Below are 26,297 nucleotides of genomic sequence, written 5' to 3' on the forward strand. Positions count from 1 at the left end.
CTATCTCCTGAGAAACCTATACGTGGGACAGGAAGCAACAGTTAGAACTGGATATGGAAACACTGATTGGTTCAAAATTGGGAAAGGAGTACAACAAAGCTGTATATTGTCCCTCTGCTTATTCAGCTTATATGCAGAATACATCATGTGAAAGGCCAGACTGGAGGAATCCCAAACCGGAATTAAGACTGCCGGAAGAAATATCAACAACCTCCGATATGCAGATGATACCACTCTGATGGCAGAAAGTAAGGAGGAAATAAGGAACCTTGTAATGAGGGTGAAAGAGGAGAGTGCAAAAAAACGGTCTGAAGCTCAACATAAAAAAAAACTAAGATCATGGCCACTTATCCCATCACCTCCTGGCAAATAGAAGGGGAAGATATGGAGGTAGTGACAGATTTTACTTTCTTGGGCTCCATGATCACTGCAGATGGTGACAGCAGCCCCGAAATTAAAAGACACCTCCTTCTTGGGAGGAAAGAAATGACAAACCTTGACAACATCTTAAAAAGCAGAGACATCACCTTGCCAACAAAATTCCGAATAGACAAAGCTATGGTTTTTCCTGTAGTGATGTACGGAAGTGAGAGCTGAAGAATTGATGCCTTTGAATTGTGGTGCTGGCGGAGACTCTTGAGAGTCCCCTGGACTGCAAAGAGAACAAACCTATCCATTCTAAAGGAAATCAACCCTGATGCTCACTGGAAGGACAGATCCTGAAGCTGAGGCTCCAGTACTTTGGCCATCTTATGAGAAGACAAGACTCCCTGGAAAAGATGCTGATGTTAGGAAAGTGTGAAGGCAGGAGGAGAAGGGGACGACAGAGGATGAGATGGTTGAACAGTATCATCGAAGCTACCAACATGAATTTGACCCAACTCCATGAGGCAGTGGAAGACACGAGGGCCTGGTGTGCTCTGGTCCATGGGGTCACAAAGAGTCAGACACGACTAAACGACTAAACAACAACATATCAACAAAATGCATTGAGCAGGGAGTTGGACTCCATAGCCTTGCAGATCCCTCACAACTCCATTATTCTATGATTCTACACCAAGAAATGACTAGAATAATTAGGTCCATGTTTTGGATTTTTTATAACAGTATGAATATGAACAATTTTTTTACATATACAATCTGTTTTTAAAATGTAGGGGTATAACAGATTTCTTACATACAGATGAAATACATCTATATTCATTATTAAGACTTTTTTAAAATGTTGTAGTCTAGTTCACATAAATACAAAATAGACCTGAGTATGTTAAGAACCATGTACACAAAAGAGTTGGTGGAAATCATAGGGGAAATGTGTAATATTAATGGAAGGGAAACACTCATAAGCAAAGGGCATTTGATGAAAGGTGTGTACAAAAATGTATATATGAGGACCAATACACAGATGTGTAGCCTGTAAAGACATGGGTAAGCTGTAGAGTCCCAGAACAACCCCAGAAGAAGGAAATAAGTTTCCGAACAATCTGTAGTTAGAAAACCCTGGAAATGGTCACCCTAGGACAGAACTAAGAATTAACTTGTCGGAATTAATTGTTCCTCATGTAAATACTCATAGAGACTGTAGGGCAATGAAGTTTATCACACTGACAAACTGATACAAATGGTGGTTGGAATAAAATTGCTGCCAGGGAAAAAAAGAAATTCACAGGAAAGGTTACAGAAGTTCAAGGGTCCATTCACATCTATTTAGCTTGACAGACATCAGATCACCACAGCTAGATACATGCTAAACATTCAACAGTTTCAATGCATTTCAATTGGCTTTTTCGTTTTGCTTGACGAGGATTTCGCTTAACAGCGATTTCAACTGAATGAATTATCCTCATCAAGCGAGGCACCACTGTATTTGGTTATAAGCCATTCATACACTGAATTACTAGGCAAGTCAGCTTCAGTACGTAGAGTGAAACAAGGCATCATTTTGGCCTCTGCCTCTTGGGTTGGTTCTGCATTTAGTTTACTGTCTCTTTTGGTCCCATTGGTACTTCTGTGGCATGTTTACTTCTTCCATGTGACTCATCTCCATTGACCTCTACTTTGGTTATGACTCTATGCCTAGTAGTAGCTCCATCACCCTCAAAGAAAATAAGGCAATCATGTCATAAGTACAAGCTAGAGAATGTTTAAAATACAGTGGTGCCTCGTTTAATGATTGCCTCGCTTAACAAGGAAATCGCTTGACGATTAGGTTTTTGTGATCACAAAAATGATGGTTTAAATGGGAAAAATCCGCTTCATGATGATCGGTTCCCTGCCTCGGAAACCGATTCTCACATTACGACGATCTAAAACAGCTGATCGTCAGGTTTCAAAATGGCCTCTGGGTGTACAAAATGCCCCCCTGCTGTTTTCTAGGATGGATTCCTCACTTAACAGGCAGCGTAAATGGCCGCCCCTATGGAGGATCTTTGCTGGACGGTGAGTTTTCAGCCCATTGGAACGCACTGAAGGGTTTACAATGCATTTCAATGGCCTTTTTTATTTCGCTTAACGAGGATTTCGTTCTACAGCGATTTTGCTGGAACGGATTATCCTTGTTAAGCGAGGCACCACTGTATACGCAAGGCCATTTCACAAAAGATTGTCAGATGAATCAGACATGAAGATAGATATCCTCACGTGCCTACAAAATTTGTCGTTTTGGCCAACATATTCCAAAGTGCATCCTTCACCTGTTTGTTCCTCAGGCTGTAGATAACTGGGTTCAGCACTGCAGGGGCTACTGTGTAAGTGAGGCACAGAAGCTTGTCCGTAGGATCTGGAAAAACTAAACTGGGCCTCACGTATGTGAACACAGCGGTGCCATAAAAGAGAACCACAGAGAACAAGTGGGAGGAACATGTGCCCAGAGCTTTTTTCCTCCCATCTGCTACATTCATCTTCAGGATGGCTGCAATGATCAGAACATAGGTAAGCAGGATAAATACTAGTGGGGTGATGAGAACCAGGAAGACTATTAGGATTCTCTCCAAATAATTTGTGTAGGGGTTTGAGCAATGTAACCTGACCATTGGAGGAACATCACAGAAGAAATGATTGATGACATTAGAACCACAGAAGGGGAAAGAGAATATCAGTGATGTTTGCACAATGGATATGGACAACCCGGTAACCCAGCATCCAGAGATTAAGAGGAGGCATGCCCTCCTGGTCATAAACCTCACATACTGCAAAGGATGACATATTGCCAGGTAACGATCATATGCCATTATAGCCAGGAGGTAGCACACAGTAGTTCCTAGGAACATAAAGAAGAACATTTGTACAGCACAACCTAGGAACGAAATGGTTTTCCTCTCTGAAATCAGGTGCACAAGCATTTGGGGGAGAGTCACTGAGGTATAACATATATCCAAAAGAGACAAATGCCTAAGGAAGAAATACATGGGTGTGTGCAAAGCGTGATTCAATACCGTGGCAACAAACACCAACATGTTCCCCGTCAGGATGAAAAGGTAGATGAACAGGAAGACAATGAAGAGCCAAGCTTGCATGTCAGAGCTATGAAAAATTCCCAGGAGCACAAATTCGGCCATGCTGGTATGGTTTACAGTCATAATTTTGTCCATCTGATTCTCCTGCAAGGATCACAAAAAGCCACCATGAAATACAGGATGTTCTGATACAAAGAAATGAAAAATAATCTTTTAAAACTGAACCTATTCTATTGTTGCTTCTCATACAGTATTTATGACAAAAAGGAATAGTTATTGTGATGCAATGGTTACAGTAGGAGCAGAGAGATCTAGCTTCACATTGCCTCTCAGCCATAAAATACCCTTGGTGACTCTCAGTAAATAACAATTTCCCAGCTTAACCTTTTCCATGCATATGTTTTTTTGGTTCCTTGGATAAAAGGTAAGCAATATATGTAAATTATAAAGAATATTTTTCTGCAACTGTAACTCTACTGTTTTTTGCATAATCAGGCATTAACTCTGATACCATCACAAGCCATTAAGCGAATACCCCCCTCCCTGTCTAAGGAGCACAAAGAAGAATGCATGACATGGGTTAGACTGAGAAATAGTGATTTGTGGAAAAGTTATCTAGGGTGCTTCATGGCTGAAGCTGGATCTTCTTGCTCCAGGTTCAGCACTCTAATTATTATGAGCGTAAATCAGTGGTCTAATCTAAACAATATAGACTTCCCAAATTGACATGGTTATGTGTTCCCATATTAGTCAGAATCTATGTAAGATTTCAGTCCATATTACTCCTCAAATGATGGGTCAGGTTCTGATGGGGTTGTTGTTCTGATGGCATTTCTGATAGTTAAACTGGAAGTTGGAATCCCACACACACACCCAAGCACTATCAAAACTTGCTTTGGGGTTTTTGGAATCTATCTGGAGTAGGTTTTTTGAGTGGCATGGAAGTCTTCAGGAGGGAGATAAGAAGTCCTGTTGAGCTAACAACTGGGCAGTAGAAGATAGTTTTCTGGTGCAAAATTGAATTTAGACCATCTTGCATTTGATAGACCTCCGGTTAACAGATGAATGTCTCTCTTTTCTAAGTAAATGAGCATATTTTAGCCATGGATAGGAAACCCATGGCCTTCTAATTGCCAGTGTCTTATTCGCCTCAGTTCTAGCTCAGAAGGAATAACAGAAATTCATGATCCTCTGAAAGGTCACACATGCTCTCCACTCTTGGTCTATCTATCCAGTTAAAGCCCTTCCTTTAGTAAGTGACAGCTGATCTAATTTTTCACTCACAGTTTGAATCATTCGTCCCTTTACAATACTTACAATCCAACAAATGTCTCATATTTTAGAATGTTACCTTGGTATGTAGTGGAGATTGCATTAAATAATTTTAACCCACTGAAAGCAATCAGATGATAAAGGCTTGATTAAAGAGGGCTGTGGGGACATTAAAAACTGATATATGGAATGAACTGAAAATCAGCTTGCCTTGACTGAGACCTGAGCAATGAATCAAAAAACTCTTTCTTAACAACTTGAAAGCTAAGGTTTGCCAGATTATTTATACCTTGTCCTTCCTTTCTTCCGTCTCCCTCACAATGCATTTGTTTGTCTAATAATTAGAGATGGGGGTATTCCTATTCATATATGAATGTGAATATCCCTGCACAGCTGGACTTAACGAGGGTTTGGCCCCTGGGGCCGGACCATCCGCTTGCGTGTCAGGCTGTGGCAGTGGCTTCTCTCATCCTTCCAATTACTCCAGGAGCGCCACTCTCTTCCTGCTCCCTAGCCAGGCAGGGGTAGGGAGGACAAGTTTCTCTGCATGGCTGCCCAGTGGTTAGCGAGTGGGAAGAGAGCGGCACTCTGGGAGTGATTGGAAGGATGAAAGAAGCCATTGCCAGATGCGTGACTGGATGGCCCCGCCCCAGGAGCCGGCCCCTCGTTAAATCCACCTGTGCGGTGATATTTGTATTTGTATACGAATATGAATACACCCATCTCTACTCATAATATTTCCTCAAAGTTGACTCCTAAATCAGAGATCTAAATCATAATTTCTTTCATTCTGATATATAAGAATTTAAAAAAATCCAGAACATCTCTTCCTTGGATTGGATTATGAGAGCTTTTGTGTATTTTCATAATTGGGTGCTTCTTTATATATAAAAAAAGAAAAAAAAATGAGAGCTGTTTTTTTCACATAAAAAAATTTCTTTTTCTTCTCACACAAGAGTGAAAAATGTGGTCAGTATACCTTTTTTCAGTCCAAGATGAGAAGATCTGATGACTCCATTACATAGTTTGTCGGTGGCACTGTTTCATGTTTAAGCTTTTTGTCATTAAGTCGTGCCCGACTCTTCGTGACCCCATGGCTTTTACTGTATGATAAATGGAATATTTATAGAAAAGGTCCTCCATTTCTTTTACCTGCTGTCTTTTGAAACAGGAGGAACCTGATTTCAACCTGAGGTTGAACAGCCTTATCTTGATCCTACATCCCTGACTGTCCACAGGCCAGATACAACTGGTGCTCTGGAATCCTCACATGGATGATGAGCTGTGGATACATCTGGGGAAAGGCACATTTGGACAAGAATAAAAAGAATAGTCAGCAAATCCACATATAACATTTGCTAAGATGAAAGCAAATCCAAATGTGAAAATGTTTGCATGCTTTACACCTTGAAATTTGTTGCATTTTGAAAATCATTCACAAAAATTTATCTCAGCTGAAGACATGGTGAGTCCCCAACATGTTGTTCTATACACACTTGAACAGTGTGCATGGCAAACCAGAGATCTATCAAATGTGGGTAAAATACTGCTAAATGTGGCTGTAAAACATGGGTAAAATACTGCTAAAATGTATCTTAGCCAACAAACAGGGATGTACTCAAGCATTCACGTACCATTTAAAACATATTTTATAAACATGGCCACTTTGGGAAAAAAAATCAGTAGAAAAAGAAGAAAAGAGGTAGAAGAAACTTTACAATGGAATGGAAACAGATGTGAGGAAAACATGCAGACCTTGTAGATTTCTCTATTCTGACAGAATTAGAATATTTTCAAAAATATCTTTATGAAACAAATAGAAGGAGGTTGCTCACTGGCAACATTATGTAGTCTGGCTTTACACCCTGGCTCTGAACTCAACTGCTATAATGCAGTGATACACATTGAACCGGGTCTAAGTCAGTTACCTGAACAGATAGTTGAACATAACAGTGGAGCAAGACAAACATGGAAGATATTTTTCTGAAAGTAGTTTGAGGACAGTAGGATTTCCAATACAATCTTCGGAAGTCAGTTCACAATGTGTTAACAGAAGGATGACTATAGCAAGTATATTGCATGGATGGTTAATTGTAAGTCAACATGAAGTTACTATTGTAAATAAATATTATTTCTTTATAGTTCATACAATAAGAATCATTAAAGTAATGGACTGCAACTTTTGAAATAAGAATTATGCTTACCTGTACTAAATCAAACCTTGAGTGTTTTATAAGGTGTCTGGAAGCTTATGCATTCTAGATTGATGTTATGAGCAAAGAGGCAGTTTGGTAAGGATATTTTCAAGTATATGAAAGAGAGAGAGAGAGAGGCAATAATACACTCATTTGAATGGCAAATCAAGTCAACTCCTTCCAATTAATTTCCAGTTGGGGCTTGGAGTCCCAATTCATGGGAGGGCACTATTTTTATCAGAAACATTTGCTACTGTCATGTATGTACAGTTGCACTTATGTTGATTTTATGTAATTGACTACAGTGGGCCAAATCTCCAAATCAAATAAATGAGACAAGTGCTAATGGTGATCTTCTGGGGATACAGTATGTGTGTATGATGACAATTCAATCCTGTGTGCATGCATGTGGATGCAATGGGTTGTAATCGTAGAATCATAGACTCATAGAATCATGAAGTTGGAAGGGTCTATCGAGTCCAATCCTCTGCTCAGTGCAAGAACATAAAGGATATCTGCCAGGTGGTTATCTAAATTTCTCTTGAATGCCTCCAGAGCTGGAACACTCACCACCTCTCAAGATAATTGGTTCCATTGCTGTACTGCTCGAACCATCAGGAAGTTTTTTTCCTGATATCCAACTGAAATTTGCCTTGCTTAGCTTCAGTCCATTGTTTTGTGTCTTGCACTCTGAGATGATTGAAAACAGATTCTGCACCTCCTCCATATGACATCCTTTCAAGTATTTGAAAAGTGCTTGTTTTTTTCAAGTGCTTGGAAAGTGTATGTCCTCTCAGTTGTCCTTCCTCATGGCTAAAGATGTCCAGTTCTTTCAGTATTTCCTCACAGGGCTTGGTTTCCAGCTCCCTAATCATCCTTGTTGCCCTCCTCTGAACCTGTTCCAATTTGCCAACCCTAGAAATGTAGGCAGTTGATTGCAGAATGAGTGTCCTTTTTACATTTATATGCCACACTCTCTACACTTTTGCATTTATCTAGCCATAATTGTATCACTTGAGTGATAAAAACAGTATTTGCTCAAACTATGGTGTTGTAACAAAGGATTTTACTGTGGTCTGCAAAGCTATGTTCAGACATGAGTTATACCAGATCAGTTATTCTCTTTCTCAATTACATATGAGGTGTGAATCTCCATTCAAGAAAACTGGCAGTTGACGATGTCTTCATGCTTGTAGGAATCACAGAATCATACAACAGTGGTTGGAAGAGCCCTATAAGGCCATCAAGTCGAACCCCCTGCTTGGCACAGGAATACAAATCAAAGAATATCTGCCAGGTGGTTGTCTAAGTTTCTTTTGAATGCCTCCAGTGTTGGAGCACTCACTGCCTCTCAAGGTAATTGGTTCCACTGTCATACTGCTCTAACAGTTAGGATCAGGAAAATGGGAACAAACTAGTCCAGTTATTTATCTGTGAAAATTAAGAGATTCATATATTTGCCCATGTTTTATATTGAGTCAATTTATGCCACTGATATACATCACAGAAGTAAATGTATATATAGAAGCATATGATATATATAGAAGTACATGATTTCCATTGGAATGGAACCTAAGTTGTGGTGATCATGGAACAAAGGAAAGGCTAATTGCTTTGGAGAGAGAGAACAAAGGAGTCGACAGCGGATGACTGAACCAGCAGAGCCTACTGGCAACGCCCTGAGGGCTCTTTTTATTGACTTAGCATGATTATATAGTATGTTATGAGAGAAACAGATAGGATACTAGTTACCTAATCATAACTAGGAATGGCTAAAATAACCCTTTGATCTTATGCTCTACCTCTAAGCGAAAGGTCAGAAGAAGGGTTTACCCTGCCTGCTGGTCGCTGCCACTTCCTGCCAGAACTATATGCATGTCACTGAAACAGAATGCAGTTACAAGCTTTAGACAGGGGTTTCTAACACTAAGTGAAGGATCCCAGAAACCGGTTTTAATCTGCTCTACAGCATCTGGTGATGAGAAGAAAATGAGGAGACCATCCCAACATTGGAGGGCTGAAAATAAAGATTGATTTTGAGCTTTCTTTTGTTTATAGAAGGTAAAATGTCAGGGTAGAAAGAGGAAAAAATTACTGGAAAGTTCTATGCCTCTGTTTACTGAAACTGTCAAATGTGTATCTATCTATCTATCTATCTATCTATCTATCTATCTATCTATCTATCTATCTATCTATCTATCTATCTATCTATCTATCTATCTATCTATCTATCTATCTATCTATCTATCTATCTATCTATCTATCTATCTATCTATCTATCTATCTATCTATCTATCTATCTATCTATCTATCTATCTATTTATCTATTTATTTATTTATTTACAGTGGACCCTTGACTTACAGACGGCTTGACTTACAGACTTTTTGAGTTACAGATTTCTCTGGCTGCAAAATTTAGGTTTGACTTGCAGACTGAGATTTGACTTACAGACCAGAAAAAAACCAAAATGGAACAAAAACGGCCTGTTACGGGATTAATAGGTTTTCAATGCACTGTAGGTCAATGGAGACTTGACTTACAGACTTTTTGACTTGAGAACCGCCTTCCAATACGGATTAAGTTCTCAAGTCAAGACCCCACTGTATTTATTTATTTATTTATTTATTTATTTATTTATTTATTTATTTATTTATTTATTTATTTACCACCCATCTAGTCATTTGACTGCTCTGGGCGGCATACATCAAACAAAATAATCATTTAAAATAACATCAATATCCCAAAAATAATTGTGAGTGTATGAAGAAAGACAGGAATTCATTTGCTGTGAGAAAGTTAGCAATCTGCCTCATTCTCTTCATAGTTATGGTTAATAAAGGTGTCTTCCTGAGTTTTTGAATCTGCAATTGAAATGTCTTTTCTTAAACAATGGGAACAGCACAGGAAAAGATTTGATCTACAGGCATATCTAGAATATTTGTTCTATGTCTGTCTGTCTGTCTGTCTGTCTGTCTGTCTGTCTGTCTGTCTGTCTGTATGTATGTATGTATGTATGTATTGTTACAATCATCGCCGCCAAGTTGTTTTTTTTTCTGTGTGGGTCTGATAATTGTCTCCTTGAAGATTCAGGGAACCCAACTCTCAAGGGGAGATGGATTGACAGAAGTGGCCCATTCCATTGTTATTGGCCTGGCAACTTTTAAGAGCTGGATGCCCAAACTGTCATGAATTATTGAACCATGGTTCATGCTCATCTCGACTTCAGATCACATGTTATATTGTGCATTGATATTACAGGAAGCCTGCCCATTCAAATGGAGGTTTGGCTTCAACCTGATTTTGATACATAATTAAGATGTTCAGCACCACAGAACATTCTATCTTGAAACTAGAGATAAAATAGATTATTGGAAATTTTGTTCCAATGGTATTATTGAATTTTTCATTGTTAATCACTTCTCGGTTTACTGTATTTAGAATTGCAAACACCTCATCAAGCATAACGATTTTGGGTTTAATGGGGCTCAAAGGGCTTCAGTCTAAAAAATAAATAAGTGCATTTGTTCACCAAAGCAATTTTCAAAATGTGGTTATTCACCATGGGACTAGTTAAAATATGCAAGGCTTTTGTGACATTTCTTCCTTCAAAGCTGACCATTTACACATGTACAATGTTTAGTCCAGCTCATGAAATAACAGGAGATTTCATCGGTGTGTCTTTCTCAACTGGAGCTTAAACTAAATGAAAAGTTTTGTTTAATTACAATAGCTAAATGAAGTCTTGAGGGATTCAGAGCTGTATCTTTTGAGATGTAAGCTAGCACTGCTAGACAATTATTTATAAAACTAATTATATTCTCTGATGACAGCTAAAGTTCTCACTGTCACTGTGCAATGGAATTTGGAATTTCTCATTTTTCAAGAGGGCAGAGTGGCAGCATCCATATTTACTGATCAGCTATTAGTAAAGCTAATTTTAACCCCATGTTTCATCCACTCCTGATAGACAGTGTGAACCCCCAGTGGTAAGAAACTGGAGATGGGAACAATTCCTTATTTTGGACAATCTTTGAAAGAGCTGCACAACCAGCCTGTCCAGTGGATTCAGGAATCCACTAGTCATGCTGGCTTTGGAGCTCTTTGTGACGTAATCCCACAAAAGCAACTTCTCCATTTCTATCTAAAATAGGATATATAGATAATTTACCCCATCAAGCTTTTATATTGGATATTCTTGATATTTCATCTCCTGAATAGGACATCGGGCACAATCTGTGGTTGGAAATCCATACATTTATGGGTTTGAGGTGCATGGGGGGGGGGGTTGTAGGCACACATTTGAAATAAACACAAAAAACACTGCATATAGTTTTTAAAAGTGCACATGCTTAACTCAATTTGCAACATCATCTCTCTCTCTCTCTCTCACACACACACACACACACACACACACACACACACACACACACACACACTCACTCACACACTCACACACTCACACACAGACCACATTTGCCGTCTACTAAAGTCACGTGTAACTGCTACAGATTCCATTTGCAAAGACAAGAAAGTTCATGGAAATGGTTTTGTCACATCCACCCATGCCTCATCTAAAACTGAAACAGTTGAATTGGCATCCTTAATAATTATTATCTGATAAATTAGAAACCCTGAAGTGCACTGGCATGAACTGCAGCAGTGAATTGCCAGCAGCCAACAAGTCAACATTTGTATTCCTTGTCATACACTAAATTATGTGACTGCGACATGTTGAAGAATACAAGCAGTGACTCATTAATTAGTGGCTGTTTGGTGCTACAGTTTATACCATAACATTTATGCTGTTATCAACAACAAAAAGGAAACTGGCCATTGTTGTATATGTGGAAGAGTGGGTGGGTTGAAACCACTGGTGTATTTTAAAGGCATTCCCCATCAGATCTGAGAAATCAGTTTGAATAGCACATTCACCACCAGCAGCTTGAACTCTGAACATGAAAAACTATTTTAATCTGAGTCCTGATCCACCTCTAGCAATCAGGTTTGAGTGATACTTGAAAATCCAAGGCGTCATTGTTATTACTCATACAACTTCATTGAATATCATAACTAATGGATCCAGAACATAAAGCAAAGAAAAACTGCCTAGTGCCTTTGTACTCACCAGGCCCATCCTCAATGGCCTGGAATTTGCAGGGACAGTCTTGCGGCAAGATTTCAGGACATTTGCATGTATTATGAGATTTCCATGAACCTTCCATAGGTTTGCTGAAGTGGCTTTGGTCATACTGTTTGCCCACAGCAGTATAGACCACCCACTCTGCCTTGGTGGATGCTGCCCTGATACATGATGATTGACCACATGTGGGCCAAGAAGAATTTGTCCATGTCATCATGAGACTTAAAAAAAAAACACCCTTTCTTTGGAAATTCCCTTTTCTTTTAATCCATGTTATTACAATCTCTGTCTGATGTCTGTACACTTCCAAATGTCTTGCTCCTATGGCCTAATCTAATGAAGCCTAGATGGTGAGACAGAGTGTGTATACAGCAGCCAGTCGTTGCAGTTAGGGTATAAACTATTTTGAACATACAAGAATTTAGCAGATAAAATTTCCAAATTTACCAAATTAAGACTCAAAGCTCTATAATAGATTGCTTCTTTTAAACAGCTGCTTGATCCATCTGCACACTTTACTGCCAGCAAATCATCTTGAACTGAGATAAGAAAAGATACATAAAATTCAGAATACCCTGGATGTAATATTGCAAAATCTTTATAAATTGTGCCAATTTGTGTTTAAAAGACAAATGGCAATCTATTTCCATTAAAAAAAACACATGGGCATACAAAGTATTGCAATGGTTCTTTTGAAATGGTCTTCAAGTTATTTGCAATATTCAAGATATTAATTTTAAATTAATAGCTTTCTTTTAACTGTACACATGCAAGTCAAGTTAGAAATAAGCAAAGGAGAAATAAAGGATAGAGTCCAGAAGAGAATCAAGATACACAGGAAAAAATGTAGGCAACTATACCATTCACAGATTTTTTTTGAATACAGCTCTTCATTTCTTTATGATAAGCAAGACTTTAGTTCCTAATTTCCACAGAGCTCCTTTCACTTCTTTGTTCCTGAGACTATATATAATAGGGTTCAGTAATGGAGTAATAACAGAGTAAGATAGCGAGACCCACTTGTCAGTATCCAAAGAGAAACTTGACTTAGGTCTGGTGTACATGAAAAGGGCTGTGCCATAGAAGAATGTCACTACAGTGAGGTGTGATGAACAGGTGGAGAAGGTCTTGTGTCTGCTTTCAGCTGATTTCATCTTCAGTATGGTGGTGATGATCTGGGTGTAACTCACCAGGATGAGAATTAAGGGCAATATGAGCACCACACCAGCAGCCGTGATGACCTGGACTTCATTCCAGTAGGTGTTGCCACAAACAAGTGTAAGCAATGGCTGGATCTCACAATAGAAATGGTTAATTACGTTGGACCTACAAAAAGGCAAGGTGAAGATGAAAATAGTGTGTCCTGTAGCAATCAAAACTGCTCCAGCGCAACATGCTGCTGACAGCTGGATGCAGATTCTCTTGTTCATGATGGTAGTATATCTCAGTGGGAGACATATGGCCGCAAAGCGGTCATATGACATGACAGAGAGTAAGAAGCACTCAGTGGCACCAAAGAGCAGAAAGAAATATAGCTGTGTTGCACACCCAACGAATGAAATTCTGATTTCTTCCCAGCAAAGAGTCACTAGTATTTGGGGGATTGTGACTGAAGTAAAGCATATTTCCAATAAAGATAGATTCCTTATGAAGAAATACATGGGTGTGTGAAGGCTAGCATTGGCACTGATAACTGTGACAATGACAGTATTGCCAAGTATTGTAAAAAAGTATAAGCATAAAAAAAGAGTAAAGAAGAAAAACTTTAGTTCTGGATATTTTGAGAAGCCCAGTATAATGAATTCGGTAACCAACGTTTCATTTCCATTGCGTAACTGCCAGTAGGTTTTCTCCTGAAAATCAAAAAGAGAAAGTATTAGAATTGGGATTAAGATTCTTCTAGCACTACTGTTGTGGTCCTGAGTTAAGACTGAGTCAGATGAACCACATTCCACCATTCTACTTTTAGAAGATGGAAAGGACAGCCATGTTAACACAAGTCTATCATTCCATGTGCTTGATACTGATTTCCAGCTATATGCTTATAATGGTGGCTTTATTTGCATGACAACTCCAGTTACATAGTACTGTGTACTTAATTCAAGTCAGTGGCCAAATATGTTACTTATATATTCTGTTCTGCCACTAACAGCCATCCATCTCCAAGGTAGTGGTGAACCTGGAGATGATTCCAGAAGAACCTAGAAATATTCCTTCTTTAGACTCCCAGACTATTTGAATGTGTCCAAAGAAGGAAGTTTCCCAGGCTTTAAAATTACAGCATGGAACGCCATTCCTCTTTCTCTTCATGGCTTCTGGCCCGCCTTCCCCAAATAGGACAGACAGCTTTTCTCAATTAAATGCTATGCTGATATGTCAGATCACATCCCAAGCCTGCGCAACAAAGGGGATGTGGACTAGGACTACTGGAATCCAGAACCCAACAAACTTGGAGGCCACCAAGTTGAGGAAAGATGTCTGATGAGATGCCTTTCCAGAATTTGACTCTTCCTGTGCAAAGTGAATCACATTAAAAATTGTACATACCATAGAACTCCTTGAATTGTTTTTGCCCGCTTCTGGGAAAAAAAGAATCAAATGATCATCAGTCAAGATACTATAGTAAGGCAGTGTAGATTCTTCTGTATCGAAATCAAATTTGGGATGTTGTAAACCAGTGGTTCTTAAGCTTTTTTTTCACCTGTGTACCCCTTGGCCACCCATTTCTATAAACAGTACCTTCCATATCAGAAAAAAAATGTTTGTAATTAACATGGTTGCTAGACTCACAGGACTGACTGAGGTGCCTATTGCTAGATACACCAGTAACAGCACATCAGCACTGGAATGTTCGCAAAGCAGAGGAGGGTGAAAATTAGGTCTGTAAGGGGTGAGCTACTGATCTTGCATGCTGTAGTTGTTTAGGGAGGTACTCCCCACTATTCACTAAAATAACAAAGTGAGGCAACAGGGCTTTTCTTGAGTTTAAATCGCTCATCATAAAATTCAATTAATTTCATGATTTTTGACTTGTATCTTGCCTTACACTGTAACCTAACCCCAAAATAAATGGACCTCTGGCAGGGGAACAGAAAAAGTTGCTCCCCTTACACACTGGTCTGCCTATGGACACACCTCATGTGTACACTAACATTTAAACTGTGTTTTTTTAAAAGGAGAACTTGGTAGAACAGTGAGGGATTTTTTGGGGCAGTGAGATGAAGCCCTAAGTTGATTCCAACACATAAACAGAAGTTTCATCCAATTAAATCACACTTTTTTTTAGTAGACCTGTACAAAATTGAATAGCACACAAAGATCTACGTAGACAGTTCATATTCACGGTCTGGCTTTGTTAAAAAGTAATGAGGCTCCAAATTTTTCCCAAGCCTTATTTTTCAGTACAAATCTCACATTAAAGCAGAAATGAATTCATACAAAGATTGAAAACACCATAATGAAAAAGAAAGAGAGAACACTTCAGATATTTGGAAGCCTAACCAAACCTAAAATCGAAATGCGGATACCAAAAAGACATCTGAATTAGTTTTTTTCTTTAGAGTGCAATTCTGTAATTGTCTAATAAACAATAAATCCAAGTAAGTTCACTGAGACTTACATTTCTGTACTAAAGGAAATCAGCCTTAAGTGTCATGTTCCTGGTAATGTCCAGAGTTATGTCTCCACTCCTTCTAGAAATATGGAGACTGAATGCAGAAAAACACTGTTATGCTGCAAGTTGGGGTCTCTTCTTCCAACAGGTCAAGAAACATATAATCTACATATTTATCATTACCTGTCACATGCTAGTTGCAGCTTACAACCTGCAAAGTAAATTCTTTAATGTAGTTCCTCATAAATATGTAAACTTTACAATACAAGGAAGCGAAAATAATAATGAATCAGGTCACACTGACATTCTAACTCATAGAAATCCATTCCGATATGTATGAGTCTATTATGTGGCTACATCACTGTTATCTATAGATGCAAACCTGTATTCAATTGTGATGGGAAATTTCCCATGAAAAAGATAGTTGCTTCTAAGGAAGAGGCCATTTTTTTTTGTAACAAAACATATTCCTAAGCCTTTTAAAAATAAATCAGGGCGTTTGACTTGATTCTTGCAACACAGTAAGGGTGTTAATCAACACACACACACACAAATTGTCTCAGCCATTTCAAGAGGAATAAATGCTGGTAAACTCATCATCTTAAAAGCCACTGTAACTGGAAAAATAAATAAATGAACAACAGCACCAATATTAAAACCAAAAGGATAATCTGAATTATTCATCCTCCATTACCTTTGACTCCTTGGTTCCCAACTAGAGCTGTGGTTAGCTACTTCTTAAATGCCTTTAATAACTGGAAGGATGGAGCTTTTCCTATATAATAGGCTTGATTTAACCTGCCTCATTCAAATTAGTGTGTTATTTGCAGTGTGATAACTACCTGGAGACACTGATGATGACTTTGTTGCTAAAATTAGATTTTGTCTCTTTATGCCTTCTATTTGTTTATTTCCAGTAGCCAAACTAATTAGCGTCCTCAGGAAAATCATAATGTTCTCCATTTGGACTGTGTGGATTAACTTATTCATTGGCATCTGATCATAGTGAGAGTTATTTTTAAAATGGAGATTAAAAACAACAGCCATCGCCAGCACACAATCATAGATAAGCTTTAGAATCTTTTCAAGTGAAATAAACAGGATTAATAAAGTTTGGCCCATGTTTATCCCATATTACTTGTCTTGTGTCATTATTCTGGGGTAAGGGGGCAATTGAATTACTACAGTCAAAGAAATAATAATACAAAAGCAGGACTCATTTTGTGATTCTATGCATCTGATGTGGAAAACCAACTCCTTCCTGTCTTTGCAATATGAATGTAAAAAAGATGATTGAAGAGTTACACTCAGTCAAGGACTTCTAAAAGATTTCTGCAGTTCTTTACCTCCCAAACAGAAAACTAGAAAAATCCATTCATTTCTGACTGGTTTTAAGTTTGGTGAAGAAAAGAAAAAATGCTCTTGATAATAAGCACACATTGAGAAGTTATCAATACAATCTCAGCAGAAAATAAAAATAAAACAGTAAATAAAATAACTCCAAATGTTTAGTCAGTTGGACTATGGATTCATTAAAAAGTTTATTAGGTGTTCTACTTTTAAAAAGTATACACAAAATATGTGCACAGATTTTTCCCCTCATGAAGAATCAGTTGAAACTGGAGTGGAATAGACTTGGCGATGAGAAAAGAAGGAAGCCAACAGTAGCAGATTTGACAGATCTACTCATTTTTAATGACAATCCTAGGAGCAATGGTTTGACCAATGGTTTCCCCTCCACCATGTTGCATTATTGAGTAATATACTTTTTAAAAAAGCAAAATCGTTGCATATGCATATGTCCATCTGTGAGCATGTTTAAACAATGGACAATTATTACAAATATTTCAATAGGAAGGAGATGCTTGGTGTCATTAAGCATGTCAGCAGATCAGCAGTGTTCAGAGCTGGGTTTTTCAGAAACATAGTCTAAATCCAATTGTTAGTTCCAAACAGAGTAGATTAGTTCTTCTGACGCATGGAGTGCAATATAGATTACAGGTCTTTATATATGGTGTACATGGTGTGAGGATAAGACCAAGTAAAATGAGAACTGGATACTGTCAGGGCAATACTCTGGACAGCTAATAACAATTCAACTAAGGAATAAGTTAAGGAACATGGGCACAAGAGAAGTCCCAGATTCAAAACCATGAACCACTTTTCCATCCACTCCCTTTGTGAGATGGTGAAAACTCTTTTTGAGTCACCTAGGTTTGATTGAGTATTAAATAAATTCTAGCCAGAAACTGACGGAGAAAGAAAATGGCAGCAAAAGCTGGAGAGATGGAGGAGACAACCTAAGCTCAAACCAGGTGCAGGACCACTGAGGGAAGATGAGTGAAGCGCCATGCTGCCAAGTCTTCCTAGGGACACACTGCTAGGAGGAGAACAGGAGAGCTGACTAGGATGGTAGCAGATAGCAGCTGGAACAGTGGGTGCTTCAGGGCAAGCAAATCTTGATAGTGGTGAGTTTTCTTCCATGCTACCGGAGGCACCTCTGTGACCAAATTTACAGTAGTGAGGAGAATGTCTCCTTCAATCCCACCCACGTTTACATGCCTGGAATGGGCTCTTCAGGTGGAGTGGTGGGAGAAGTGGCAGTATTTGCTGGTAAAGCCAAACAGCCATAGAGCAAGCACCTGCTCAAGCTCATGGCTGAGAAGGACAGTCTGGACCTCTCCCTTGCCTCTATGATATTTCATTCCCTACAGCCTTCCCAACATGAACCTGCAACAATGCATCTACTTTGGAATGCTCTTGCTGTTAAACCTGTTCTGTATATGCTCATGCATTTTCCTCTTTTGAAAGGTCTTTTTTGAGGATCATTATTTCAGCCCCTGCAGATTGGATGCTTTCCAAATAATAAAAGTGGGTAGGACCAACCATTCTTTTTCAAGACAAGCCAGATTGGTCATTTCAATTTATATGAGCTACACTGGGGAAAATGTAGGGTTGCTTGTTTATGTACTGAGGAGGTATAATAACTTTAAAAAAATAATAATCATGACTTAAACACTCTTTGCCCAAACTTCCCCATCTTCGGCACAGAGCATTATTAGACCATCTGCTACACAAATCTGCTGCTGATCCAAAGTTCAGTTTCAAAACTATCATTTTTTGTTTGGGTTTCCCCTATTTTTAGAATTGCCTTGTAAAATATTGATTTGATCTGCCAGCACAAAATTATTGCGGCACTCTCATCAGCAACAATAGCTAACAAAATATATATTTTAGGCTGGCTCCAGATGCAGATCTTTAATTACTTATCTTTCTATGTGTGTTATTCTTCTTAGTGGGAGAATAACACTTGGGTCTCATCTAGCAAAAGTGTTGTTCATCAATGCCACAGAAGACACACCATTTTGTGTTGCTCCATTGCCTATAATTACTGGAATAAGTTCAGGTGAATTCTGCTTGCAAAATCCCCTCTGGAATTCTGGTGGACAGTAACAACATTGGTAACACATGCAATTATATAAGTATATCTCTCTTTATAGCCAAGAATAGACATTCAAGATTGGAAGGTGCTAAAGCTCCCAGGGATTGGTATTTGGTAACTTTATGAATTATATTGCTTGCTTCACACTCTCCAAATACAGAATGATCATTCAAGTGAGGTAGCCAAACCCACACTGATTCTAAGCATAATGTAGTAGAAATAAAAGGAGATCCTATACTCAGAAGGAAGATTTCTGGTTAGGATTGCTCTATTTGTACTGTTGTTGCTGCTGCTACTTCTGCCTCCCACAAAATTGGAGGAACATTTAGAAGACCAACAATGACATAGATGAGTTAATTCAGTTTTGAGGAAAAATCCATATACATATTAGAGGAAGGACGTAAAAGCTGTGAGCTGGTACTGATTTAATTAGATTTACTTCTGTTATTGTGTGTTGCTCTGCTGTGATCTGCAAGCAGAAGTGTTTCAATCCAGAGTTTCGTGCTGATTGTATTGGCATCAGATCCGAAGAGGACACTCCGAATTCAAGGAGTAGGCTTGCACAGAAGATGATGGCAAGAGTACTATTGCTGGTTCTACTCCTGTTCCCACCCATGGTGTGCAAGGTTCAGGTTGTTAACTGTGAAGCATGCCGTTCTCGGAACATCCACAGATATTATCAGCCTGGAGACTTCGTCTATGGAGGCATCTTCTACCAGTCTACTTTCCTTCCATTCTACTCCAGGAAACATACAGGGGGATATATAAAAGCTGATATGTTAGTCAACTGCATAATTATTATAATCTCTTTTTCTGTTCAGAACTCCACTTTGAACTGAAGATTAAACTGAACAGATTTTTAAAATATTTATTTAAAATATTTTTATCCCACCTCTCTCCTTAAAAAAGGGGGCAAGGTGGCTTACAACAATTAAAATACAGTATTTAAGCTAGAATACTAAAACGCCTACTCCCACCAAGATCTACCCATGTCACTCGTGCGAGCCAGGAGGTGAGACTGAGGAGCCTAACGCCGAGGGAGGCCCGGAAGAAAAAGACAAGAAATCGGGCCTTCTCGGCGGTGGCTCCTCGCCTCTGGAACAACTTACCTCCTGAGATTCGCGGGGCTCCCTCGCTGGTTACCTTTAAGAAGCAATTAAAAACTTGGATGTTTCAGCAGGCCTTCCCATCACATAACCCATGACCTCTTTCTTTGCCCCTTACTGTTCTGTTTTGTGTTTGTGCATCGTAATTCAGTGTTGTTATGATTTAGAACTGTTTATTTACATTTTTACTGTATTATTTTAAGATTGTTAGCCACCTAGAGTGGTCCTCGCTTGACCAGATAGGCAGGATATAAAATAAATAAATAAATAAATAAATAAATAAAAGGATCAAATAAATACAATAGAGATCTTACAAGCCAGGGTGACAACAACAGTTACATCTCCTCTGGTTCACTTTTGTAATACGGAGTGTATTTATGCCTCTTAGTGTACCCAATGTCTGGTTTTGTACTAGGGGTAAGAATATGAATGATTTTTAGTTAGATTTGAATCTCTTTGATTGGTTAATGCAGTTTTCTATTGGAGTATAGCTTTTATTCTGGTACATTCTATTCTCAGTCTGCATTTCTGAGGATTTAAACATGGCTTCACATTCTGTATACTAACACAGGGCCTAACATGATAAATTACCTCTTGAATGAGAACAAGCTGCTGAAACTAAGAACAATAAACAAATAAACAAAATTAACAAAACACCTATAAGGAATGTGAATGGTACAATTTTATGCCTGTAACACAAACTTAACAAATCTCTTTACAGTGTAGTGACTGAAAACTACCAACATATCCTGGCTTTCATATTTGCTGTGAAGGAGATCAATGGAAATCCTCAACTGTTACCAAACATTACATTGAGTTTCAATATTTATGATAGCCATGTGACTCCAAAGTGGACTTATCATGCTACACTGCAGTTTATTTCTCCAGAGAAAAAGTTTGTCCCCAACTACAAGTGCACTAACCAGGACAAGCTACTGGCTGTCATTGAGGAATTGGCATCTCCTTACCTCAACAAGCTCCCGTATGTTTTGAACATGTACAAAGTTCCACAGGTAGGTATATGATGCTCAGGTGTGTTCTCATGCTTGAGCACATGTTTCAGACTGAAATTGATAACTCATTTTGCATGTAATTGTGTATCATTATAGGACCTGCTCGGCTTAGTAAATCCAGAGTAAACATATCAATACTTGCATTGTTGTTGCAAAGTGCCATCAAACCTCTGATTCATGGCGACCCTATGAATGAACATTCTCCACGTCAAGGACAAAAATAAAATACATTGAAAAAAATAAATAAAACAAAACAAATTGTGGCACCTTAAAAAAAGCTGCTTTATTTTAATGTAATCTTTTGTAGACAAGTCTATTTCCTTAGACACAAGAGTGAGGACTCATGCACAAAAGCCCACATTAGAATACAGCAATTAATCTTTGAGGTGCCACATCATTTTCACCATGTTTACATTTTCTTTTTATTTTATTTTTGGCTTGATATGTGAACAAGCCTATCTCTTCTAAAACTATATCAGTGCTTATGATTTATTATTGATGAAAATGATAAATTCTAATGTATATGAAAGTGCAAATATGTAGTCTCTGTTTTCACATAAAACCCCCACAACTTATGTCATCTTGAAAATTTCTGAATCTATATCTCTCATCTGTCTTTAGCTTCTGTATTGGTATGGTGCTGTGAATGCAGAGATCACACGCCACTTATCCTTATATGATATGGTTCCCAAAGGAAACTATCAATACAAGGGGATTCTACTATTACTTCAACATTTCAACTGGAAGTGGATTGGATTGGTTGCTGCCGATGTAATAATCTTGGAATGGTTCATCCAAAACGTACTTCCAGAATTTTCTAGGAGTGGTATCTGCGTTCCTGTAATGGAATCACTCAGCAGTGTACAACCTGATGGTGAGGAGAGAGATCCTGTTATTAATTATGTGAACAGTGTAGCGGAAATGTATGGTAAAGTCATAAGCAGCAAGACCAATGTGTTGGTTTTCTCTGGTGACACACATAGGATGACGGTATTGAGATGGGTGCTCAAAGCTGCAATGGAAGTTGTAACAGAGAAACCAAAAGGCAAGGTTTGGATTCTAACAGTTGGGATGGAGTTAAAACATATCAGTGGACAAATACCTTGGGAGACTCAACACTTCCATGGTTCAATATCCTTTTCATTTCCTTCCAATGAAATTCAAGGATTTCAGCAATTTCTTCAGAACAGAAACCCTTTCAATGCTAATGGTGATGGCTTTTATTAAAGAATTCTGGACTCATGCATTTGGATGCATCTTCCAGGATTCTGTTGATGAAGATGTAAGTGGGGATCTCTGCACTGGAGAGGAACATTTAGAGAGCCTTCCTTATCACATTTTCCCAAAGAGTGTCACATGGCAGAGCTACAGTATCTACAATGCAGTGTATGCCCTGGCTCATGCTTTGCACACCATGTACGCATCCACAATACTGAGGAGAATAAGAAGGAAATCTCAGAATGTTGAGCCCTGGCAGGTAACGATCTCATTAGTACAATCTGAGTTTAGTCCATGAGTTGCCTGCAATGATGTGACACATAGATGTTTGCATACTCCTGTTGCTTATGACTGAATGAAGCTAATTCTTTTGGAAATATATTTTTGTATTTGAGTTGGTATATAAATCCTACTTGATTTGTCCTGGCATGATCAACAAGGCAACTTTAAATATGTGATGTTTGGTGCGACTCACCACAAGATGGACACGTTTTCTTGTCAGTCTTAGAGAAGATGTGTAAATTTTGCACATTTCTGTATTGTGTGCAGTAGTGGACAATGGGATAAGTATTGTCTTAATGCATGGATAAGTAACATCACATCACTAAATGGATTGTTTGAGTCTTGACGTTCATAGCTTTGAAAATGAAAAAAGGCTATAGTTTTGTAGATGTGTTTTCTGCAGATTGTGGAAACTGAAGAATCTCACTTTGAAAGAACAGTAAATAGTGAAATATATCTTTGACCACCCACCCTGGAGACAAGAGACAGGACACAGGTGATGGGTTTAACTAGGGCCACACTTCATTAACTCATTAAACATTTAACTTCCTCCAATTCTGCAGAGGGGCCAACTGTAGCGTGGATCCCTGAGGCAGGTGGCAAAGGTACCTGTTTACTCCAACCCTGCCCCATATGCTGTCATCTTAACAGCCCGTTCTGAGCTAAGACTCAGATAACTCTTACCACCAGCAGCCATCCATGTTTCACAACTTTAGGCTGCCAGCAGCCATGGCTGGCCACCCATGCATTATGCCATCCTGACAACAGAATCTCCGGAACTTCAACGTCACGATGCTGTTGGCAATATACAGCAGATGTAACCTTTGGAACTCCTCAATGCTCCATTCACCATCCGCACTACCTGCCAGTGTCACCTATTTAACTGCAACACCATCCCCATCAACTCATCCTTGTTCACACACAAATAAAGTATTTCTGCCATACATCAAAGGGGTCATGGACCGCATGGGGAAACTTTTGAAAAAACACACAACAAGACACTCACAACAAGACACACTAATCACCCATCTACAGAAAAAGACAAAAGCCTATCTTACAGCCATAAATACTTCACTCCCAAGCCAGCTACACCAGAGCACAGAGTGCTGTCCTCTGAAGATGTTGGCCACAGAGACTGACGAAACGTTAGGAAGAACAACCTTCAAAACATGGCCAAAGAGCCCGAAAAACCCACAACAACCATCATCCTTGTTCCATAGGGTCCTCAGTACAGGAGAGGTGGAAATTACCCACACACCTTTTTTCAATATGTTGATTTAAGTGATACGGATCAAAAATTCCAATCCGGCCTGAAGCAAGCAGCTAGTCTTGCACTGAAATCTGAGGGTAGGTGGGTGGGTTGCCGTGTGTTCAGCAGAAGCCTGAGCAAGGGTGGGGTTGACTTCTGTAGGCCCTTTTCCCACCCTGTTCTGGCGAGCCCAGGCAGCCAATGGTCACTCTAGTCTGCTTGTCTCACCATCCGGGCAAGACATGCAAATCTGCTCATGCACAGCCATTAGGCTTGCACCCAAATTGAGGTATGGGGCATATAAATTAAAAGAGGAACACATAGCAGGATTCTGTGTTATTTTCAATGTGTTTCCCAACACAGAATGGAGGATTAATCGAAGCCCACTGCCACCCCACAAAGACTTTAGGGAAAAAACCAAAAGCAATGTGTTGGATCAACAAAAGTACAGTACAATGAGGAATTCAATCCCATTGTAGATTTTTCATGAACTGTCACACATAATGCTCTTTGTACACATTGTAAGAGATTCGTTGTTGAAAACTCCTGCTATTACATATGTTTCCCCTCACAATTAATTCTGGCTATTGTTTACACTGAAGCTTACAAGGACCCTCGATATTATCAATGATATGATGCATGCATCTGAATTTTTACACTATTTTACCCCCTCTTTAGCTCCCAGAGTGGGGGACATATCCAATACAAATAAATTTAAGAAATTATTGTTTTGGTGTTGTCTATTCATTGTAAGTATGTGGCCTAAATAATACCAGTCTTGTGGAAGATATTTAGGTTAGATTTTAAATTACTTCTGTTGTTTTGTATTTGATAATATCTACCTAAATGATATTTTCTTCCTTGTGGGGAAATGCTCAGATCTCTTGTACTGGTAATTGTATTGCTTCTCCTATTCTCAATCCAGCTCCACCAGATTTTGAAGTCTATGACATTTAACAACAGTGCAGGGGAAACTATTTCCTTGGATCAGAAAGTGGATCTGTTTCCACAATTGGACATCATCAACTGGGTTACCTTTCCAAACCAATCTTTCTATGGAATGAAGGTTGGATGGATGGACCCCAAGGTTCCCACTGACCAAGCACTCACTATTAATGAAGATGCCATGGTATGGCATAACTGGTTTAACCAGGTAGGACGTGAGTTGATAAACCTCTAAACTGAACAGCATTTAATTTTGGAACAATTTATTTTCTGCCACATGGTGTTTGAACAATTTTTTAATTCTGACATGCTGTGACAATTAATTGTTTCTTTGGTTCTGTACTCAGTAAAGTGGTTTCAAATGTGTAGATGCTTTGATGGGTGTTTTCCCTTTCTTTCTGCCCCAAAATACTCATCTAGAAACCATAGATGGCTGACATCTCCACATCCACGTTGTCTTCTGTGCTTGCAACCTTTCCTCTTTCAGGAGGCAGAACTGGGATGCAACTCAAAGTCTTGATCATCTCCAACAATCTTGAATTCTTTGGACAGTATAAGTCCCGAGTACAGTCTTCTGATGATTTCAGATGACTTGTACTGCATATAGTGAAATGAATTTCTAAGACATTGCACCATTTCTTATAAAAGGAATGTGTGAGTAGTGTGCTATCAACATTCCTTATGGGATATCCAACTTGTCTTCGTACTGTACCTCTGGAGGACTGTGCAGAGGTGGCCCAGAGGGGTAGACAGAGAAAATGGGGGAAAATGAAGATGAGAAACAGCTGCTACAAGGGAACAGTAGAAGTGGGGAGGAGAGGGCAGTGCTTGGAAAAGGGGGAAGAAGGAAGATGTCAAAGGAGAGGGTTGGAAGCTTGGAAAGAATGACTCTCTGTCTTGTGTGCACTGGGGAAGCCTGGTTGCTGGTCCTGATGGATCTGTAGACCAGAGAGTGGATAAACACCACCCAGCGGAGGTGATTTGGAAACAGTGTGCCCACCTTTCCACCTGAGCTAATGGTGCACAGACTCGATAAACCCAAAGAGACTTACCTGCTGGGATTGATCCCCAGCCAGAAGAGATGCTGTCACTGCTGTCTCCAATTGAGATCAGAAGGAGGTGTCCCAACACCAAGACCACCTCTGAATAGGTGTGGAGCACTGAGGGTAGTGACAGCAACTCAGCCCCACTGACAAGCAGTGAACAGGCAGCGGCCAATAGGCACAACTTGCCGGAGTGACATGCTGTCAGAGGCTAGTGAGTTGAACTGAGCCCCAGTGGTGCAGTTAGTCTTTAAAGTGCCACAACTTTTTTTTCATCTTTATTTTTTATTTTCCTTTTGTTTTGGCCTGATGTATATTAATTA

General features: G+C 39.1%; 2 protein-coding genes across 2 annotated transcripts; both read right to left on the reverse strand.

Moving 5' to 3' along the window:
* Positions 1–2,636: 2,636 nt before the first annotated feature.
* LOC110070262 (olfactory receptor 10C1-like) lies at positions 2,637–8,383 on the reverse strand. Its single transcript, XM_020777929.3, has one exon. It carries the CDS (start codon positions 3,588–3,590, stop codon positions 2,637–2,639), a length of 954 nt encoding a protein of 317 aa, XP_020633588.3. The 5' UTR covers positions 3,591–8,383.
* Positions 8,384–12,160: 3,777 nt separating this feature from the next.
* Positions 12,161–13,809, reverse strand: LOC110070263 (olfactory receptor 10C1-like). Its single transcript, XM_020777930.3, has one exon. The coding sequence runs from the start codon at positions 13,722–13,724 to the stop codon at positions 12,954–12,956; it is 771 nt and encodes a 256-aa protein (XP_020633589.3). The 5' UTR covers positions 13,725–13,809; the 3' UTR covers positions 12,161–12,953.
* Between the last annotated feature and the right edge of the window lie 12,488 nt (positions 13,810–26,297).

The sequence above is a fragment of the Pogona vitticeps genome, chromosome 6, assembly GCF_051106095.1.
Source record: "Pogona vitticeps strain Pit_001003342236 chromosome 6, PviZW2.1, whole genome shotgun sequence".
NCBI classification, from domain to species: Eukaryota; Metazoa; Chordata; class Lepidosauria; order Squamata; family Agamidae; genus Pogona; species Pogona vitticeps.